Consider the following 6,845-nt stretch of genomic DNA (forward strand, 5'->3'; position numbering starts at 1 on the left):
CCTGGAGCCGGACGCTCCCCAGGGCTTTACCGTATTAACAGGAGAAGAGGCGCAAGGGAAATTAGACTACATGCTGTAATTTATAAATATTTAAACCCAGTCTGCTAATCCGTGACCTCTACGGTGTCAAAGGTTTTTTTTTTTTTTTGCTTTGTTTATTTTCTATTGCTCTGTGAATTTCATTAAGGCTGTGGACATTTTTTCTCAAAACCCAACCTGACTCTGATTTATCAAATAATTTTCTTCTATCTATGAGTCTAGTCTCAACACAAAGAGTTTTTCAATAATTCTTGCAAACTGTGAAATTAGAGACATTGGTTTCTAATTGGTTTGGCAGCATCTATCACCTGGGATAAGTTTTAATATTTTGATTTTATTGGAGAAAACCCCTGAAATGAAAGACAAATTGAAAATGTGGCCTAATGGGTTCCTAATGAAGATCAACCGTGTGTTTATTTCGCCTCCACATCGCAGCTCCGTCTTTAAGATGATTGAAGGCTTTTTTTAAAGGAACCTTCTTGGCTGAAACACTTTTTTTTTCTCCAACTATTAATAAGGTCGTATCATAATCAGACATGTCGGCTCTCTCATCGTCAGTCTCTGTTCTCATGAGGTTTAAACATGAATTTATTGGAAACGTTGGTTTGACACAAAGTTTTCATCATGGGTGAGAAGACAGATGGAAGGTTGTGGGTTCGAGGCAGAGAATCAACTGTTTGATGTTGCCTCTCTGTCACCAGAAGCAGAGATAAGGAGATTCTGCACATACCTGCTGCCTCTGCATACAAAGCATCCCCAACACTCAGAGCCCATCACTGGGAAACCTGCCGCCTCCTGGGACGAGTCAGAGAGAAGTCTCCTGTTAGAAGCCTGACCGGCCCACAGAGAACCCAGAGTGAGTTTCTCTCTTTATTCTCAATATTTTAGTATTAATTTCATTTAGCAGCATCATATCCTTTGCTTGAATCACTTCATTTCAGATGTTTGCTTCTGTGGTTGGACTTGCTGTTGTCCTAGTCACGTTTCCAGAGCTCAGTGCATTTAGTAAAGTCTTCAACAGAACCTCAGGTAGGAGTTTCAGCTGATTATTTCCAATAAGTTCTGCTCTGACTGCCGCTTTGTTTACAGAAACCGCCTATTTGGGTTCAGCGTTTGTTCACCGAGCTCTTCAGAGAGCGATTGATCTGACGGATGCTGCTTATGCAAACACTAGAGAGAGGTATCATCTCCTAATGTCGGTTTAACAGGAGCCTGAAAACGTCTGACTGGAAAACTTCTCATTCTTTTAGGGTGAAGAAGTCATTTTCTGAAGGAGCTCTGAGACCAAGTGACCTGCTGGCCCAGTTTAAACAGGTGGAAACCAGAACCAGGACTCACATTCGCTCTGCTGAGCTGCTGGAAAACACAGTGGAGCTGATCAGAGAGATGGTCTACACCAGCACCATGCTGCAGCCCAGTCCGTCTGGTATCAAACACATTTCAGATCTCATTACACTGCAAAAACTATCTAGATAGAAGTCAACATTTCTTAAATTAAGTGTATTTAGCCTTAATTTAAGTAGAAAAATAAGATTTACCAATGGAATGATATATTTCCTCTAAAACTAAGATAATTAGATATTATGCACTTGAAATAAGACAATGCATTTGTTTTTTTGTAATTTAAATGTAAATTGTCTTGTTCTAAGTTTCTGCCTTACCTTCTCAATTTAAGAAAAAATACACTAATTTTAAGAAAAAATAATTTATTGAGATTTCAATTTTTTCCAGTGTATTTTTGACCCAGTAATCACTTTCAGAGTATTTAATGTCTGTTTAATGTCCCATGTAGATTTAGGTAATAAAAAATAATAACAAAGGACCTATAAATGTTTATGTGTTCCAAAAAAAGTAAAAATAAATCATTTCACTGGACTGTTTCCAACTTTGAAGACGTTTCTCTTCCATCTACACTGCAAAAACGATCCAGAAATAAGTAAAACAAATCTTAAAGTATATTTACCCTTAATTTGAGCAGGTAAATAAGGTGATCTTTCCAATGGAATGAATATTTTTACTCTTTAAATAAAATAGTTAGATAATATGCACTTAATAAGACAATAACATTGTTTTTTCTTATTTTAAAAAGACGTCTTGTTCCATTGGTGTCTCACTTACCTCCTCAATTCAAGGAAAAATGCTTTTATTTTAAGAAAAAAAATAACTTATTGAGATTTCTATTTTTGCAGTGCAGGAAGATTTTTCAATCCAAAGTGTCAGAAATAGCGTTTAGTTCCAGGTTTTATCCAGCAGCCCAACAAAGCCTGGTTTTAGTTTAAAAAACATGCAAATAGAAGCGGATGAACGCTTTGGAAAAAAATCCAGTGGATTGTTTTTCATTTATTTTGGAATGACTCTAACCTGGATGACTGAGGATCTTCACCAGCAGACGAGTGTTTTATTCCATCTGTCCTCAGAGCTTCTGAGTGAAGGGGACGTGGAGGACCTGCTGCAGGTGACGGGCTGCTCCACGGAGCTGCACTCGCCCACCTGTCAGACGGACTGTCTGTCTGAGCGCTACAGGTCCATCACAGGCGAATGCAACAACAGGTGAGAGCACATGGCTGCATGTGATTCAACTCCTTACTAAATAAAAGTACCAGAGCCGTTCAATAAGAAATACTCCTGACCCACTTCCAGTTGCTTCAGCTAGCTGGAATTTTGCAGGTGGAATTATTTAGATCTCTATAGATTAACAGCTCTGAACTAACTGTGGTTTCTGATTTAGAGGCTGTTACTGAGCAGTGATCTGGTTTTCCTTTGGCCTTGAAAGGCCGCATGATGAAGCATCATCACCATAAATTACTCATTTCATCAAAAGTCTCCTGTTTGTCCTTTCAAATACAAAAAACTGATTTTGTTTTTGAAGGTCACATTTTCTAAAGCTGCAGCTGATCATTTTATTGTATTTTATGGGTTTAACCTTCTGCCTTAAAACAGGTGCAAACACCTTTTTTTACATGCAGAGTAGATCTTTTCTCTACGGTTGATGCGATTCGGTGGATGTAGAAGATTCTCCTTCAATTTTGGTTTATTTCATAAAGTTCCATCAAATTTCTGCCTGTTCTGTGTCGCCTTCAGGGAGCATCCAAAATGGGGCGCTGCAAACATCCCGTATTCCCGCTGGCTGCCTCCAGAATATGAAGATGTGTGGGGGACACCCAGAGGCTGGGAGCCCAAACACACCTACCACAATGTCAGCCTGCCTCCTGTAAGGGCCCCACTGCTGCACACACTCCCCCTCCCTCCACCTCAGACTCCATCAGTTCTCCTCTAACTTATCCTGCAGGTACGGCTGGTGTCACAGGAAGTTCTGTTTACCCACAATGATAAAATCTCAGCGGACTCCTCTTTGTCCCACCTGCTGGTGGACTGGGGTCAGTGGATGGATCACGACATGGTGCTGACCCCTCAGAGCCCCAGTACAGCCACCTTTAAGACGGGTGACGACTGCACCCGCAGCTGCAGCCGGGACTCACCCTGCTTCCCTATTCAGGTGAGCGTCACTCGCCCTGGAGCTTCAAATCTGTTAATCCACCGACAGATTTTAAATTACAGCCGTTTATCGGTGGAGCCGAATGAAGCGATCCTAAGAACATTTCACCTCCTGACAGAAGGAGGTCAGGGAGGGGAAATCTGTTCCTCTTTAGGTACTAAAGTTCTCCATAATGCATTAGACTGCTGCTGTCAAAGCAGATTTTATTTGCTCATCCAACACAAAGGAGAGCATTACTATTTGGTGACAGAAAAAGATGCATGATAATGAAATGTGCACATGCATTCACCCACATTTACATGAATATTTAGTGCAAGTAACTGCAATCAAATGACAGTTAACTCGCTGTTTGATTAAAAGCATTTGAAAAACAAACAGCATCATGAAAAACAAGAAACACTTCAGACAGGTCAGAGAAGAAATGCTAAATTCATCGTCCAAAAACGGTTAGAGTGAAAAATAAGTGAGAAAACCGAATATAAACGGTGCAAAAGAACAACAGTTGTGTTCGGATATTTGAGGAAAAAACGTACAGATTTCTAGCTGTAATGACAGAAAATGGTTTATTATTTAAAACATGAATTAGTTTCTTTCAATTGTGCATTTTATTTTTATTTTCCTGCTTTGTGTTTTTCTCTCACAATCGAATAAAACTTGGGAGTAAAACTAGAAAAAACACTCAGAGGGTGCAGAGCTCCACCAACCAGATGATTTCACCCAGAATTGTGACTTAAAGGTATAGTGGAGGCAGAGGGGGATTTAACTTTAGTTAATAGGTAGTTGCCTAGGGCCCCAAGTTCCTGGGGGCCCCATGGAAGCCAAATCCTTTCACTAAAATGCCATCAGAACGCTGATAATATTCAGTGTGTCTCAGCCCCCCCCTTCAGTGTCCACCATATTGGATCAGTCCATTTGCTGCACATGTTCAGCAGCAAACCATTTGAAAACAAACCATGCAAAGAGCAGTGTTGCCAACTTAGCGCTTTAGTCGCTATATTTAGCCACTTTTCAGACCCCTCTAGCACTTTGATTTCTAAAAAGCTCCTAGCGCCAAATCTAGAGACTTTTTTCTGCAAGAAATTCCACCACTATACCTTTAAATCTATGGCTAAAACTCACAAATGTTCTGCAAAATTACCAAATTTAAATAAACTGTTCGTTGGCAGGAGGGGCGTAAAAACAATGACATGAAATCTATTCATAAGTTTTCAGTTGATCCTGCTAACTAACAAACATGGTTCCCTGAGTCCGACGCTGTCAATACTCACTGCTGCCCCCCTCTGGTTAAGTAGGGAACTGCTAGTTCTGCCAAATATCACTATCTAACAATGTTAGAGAATCTTAAAAAAAAATCCCTGAATCCAGATTATGACCTGGATCATCACCAAAATGTAAAATTTTCCCATTTTCCCAAATGTAAAAAGTTAATCAGTTTCAGCTGCTTTAGTGTTAATGAAATGAACAACAGGTGAACTAGAGGAGCAACAACCAGACGACCATCAAAACAGGAATGGTTTTACAGGTGGAGGCCGCTGACATTTTTCCCCTCCTCATCTTTTCTGACTCTATTTCACCAGTTTAGCATTTGGCTAGGGTCACTGTCACTACTGTTAGCATGAGGCGCTACCTGGACCCTACAGAGGTTGCACAGGCAGTCCAACTCCTCCAGGATGGCGCATCAATACCTGCCATTGCCAGAAGGCTTGCTGTGTCTCCCAGCACAATCTGAAGAGCATGGAGGAGATTCCAGGAGACAGGCAGTTACTCCAGGAGAGCTGGACAGGGCCGTAGAAGGTCTACAACCCATCAGCAGGACCGCTATCTGCTCCTTTGTGCAAGGAGGAGCAGGAGGAGCACTGCCAGAGCCCTACTAAATGACCTCCAGCAGGCCACTGGTGTGAATGTCTCTGACCAAACAATCAGAAACAGACTCCACGAGGGCGGCCTGAGGGCCCCACATCCTCTAGTGGCCCCTGTGCTCACTGCCCGGCACCGTGGAGCTCCATCTGCATTTACCACAGAACACCGGAATTGGCAAGTCGGCCACTGGCGCCCTGTGCTTGTCACAGATGAGAGCAGGTTCACCCTGAGCACATGTGACAGACGTGAAAGGGTCTGGAGAAGCCGTGGAGAACATTCTGCCTGTAACATCGTTCAGCATGACCGGTTTGGTGGGGGGTCAGTGATGGTCTGGGGAGGCGATACCCCAGGACGCCATCCGTCGTCTCATTAGGAGCGTGCCCTGACGTTGTCAGGCATGGATTCACGCACGTGGGGGCCATGCAAATGACTGAATATTATTTTGAGTTGCTGCAATGAAATTTGATCAAAATGGACTATAGCCTGCAGCATCATTTTTTCACTGTAATTATTGGGGTGTCTTTGAATTCAGCACATCACCCAGTCCATATCAGGATAAATAAACAGCAGGATTCTTTTTTCCCCGATTGAGATCTGATGTGTTTTGAAAGTGTTCCTTTAATTTTTTTGAGCAGCTTATATATAAAGTAAGATTGCTGAATTTCCCTGGATAAGTGTTTGTCCAGCAGCTCCAGTCTAATCCTTTCCCCCAGATCCCCTCTTCTGATCCTCGCAGCGGCATCCAGAGCTGTATGCCTTTCTTCCGCTCCGCTCCCAGCTGTAACAGCAGAGTCCTGCCTCGTTCCCACCGAGAGCAGCTCAACGCCATCACCTCCTTTGTAGATGCCAGCATGGTGTACGGTAGCTCCCCCAGTTTGGCTTCAGCTCTCAGGAACCACTCGTCTCCTGTGGGCTCCATGAACCTCAACTCCCAGTTCTGGGATGAGGAGCTGCCCTACATGCCATTCCTGCCCCGCGTGCAGGCTCACCTGGACCCCTGCGGCCCCCGTAACTCCACCACTTTGGGGCCATCTAGTAGATCTCCGCTCCTAGAGAACACCACTTCATGCTTTCACGCAGGTGAGTGAAAAAACTTCTAAATCATCCAACCGTTTGCAGATATTAAGTCCTTTTTTTTATGAATGCTTACATTTGCAGGGGATTCAAGAGTTAATGAGCATCTGGGACTGATTGTGCTGCACACACTTTTTCTGAGGGAGCACAACAGGCTGGTGAAAGAGCTGCACCAGCTCAACCCCCACTGGAGTCCAGAGACCCTCTATCAGGAAGCGAGGAAGATCATAGGAGCCATTCACCAGGTGTTTACAGCAGCTTCAGCTGGACCCAGAGCAGCGTTGGCATTTTAGGCCTTTTTGAAAAAATACTTCTTTTATCAGCCTTGTATGCTGGTGAAGATTCTCAGTCATCCAGGTCATAGTCATTCCAAAAA

General features: G+C 42.9%; 1 protein-coding gene across 1 annotated transcript in view; it reads left to right on the plus strand.

The window, feature by feature from the left end:
* The first annotated feature begins 663 nt into the window (after nt 1-663).
* The window catches only part of LOC107100628 (eosinophil peroxidase-like), an 11,810-nt gene continuing 5,628 nt past the window's right edge, over nt 664-6,845 (plus strand). The window contains exons 1-8 of the mRNA XM_015399199.1: nt 664-667; nt 1,129-1,219; nt 1,290-1,465; nt 2,457-2,589; nt 3,121-3,250; nt 3,329-3,535; nt 6,109-6,475; nt 6,554-6,714. Coding sequence (XP_015254685.1) covers nt 664-667; nt 1,129-1,219; nt 1,290-1,465; nt 2,457-2,589; nt 3,121-3,250; nt 3,329-3,535; nt 6,109-6,475; nt 6,554-6,714 — 1,269 coding nt within the window. The remainder of the gene's footprint in view (nt 668-1,128; nt 1,220-1,289; nt 1,466-2,456; nt 2,590-3,120; nt 3,251-3,328; nt 3,536-6,108; nt 6,476-6,553; nt 6,715-6,845) is intronic.

The sequence above is a fragment of the Cyprinodon variegatus genome, unplaced genomic scaffold, assembly GCF_000732505.1.
Source record: "Cyprinodon variegatus isolate N-32 unplaced genomic scaffold, C_variegatus-1.0 Scaffold994, whole genome shotgun sequence".
Classification (NCBI taxonomy): Eukaryota; Metazoa; Chordata; class Actinopteri; order Cyprinodontiformes; family Cyprinodontidae; genus Cyprinodon; species Cyprinodon variegatus.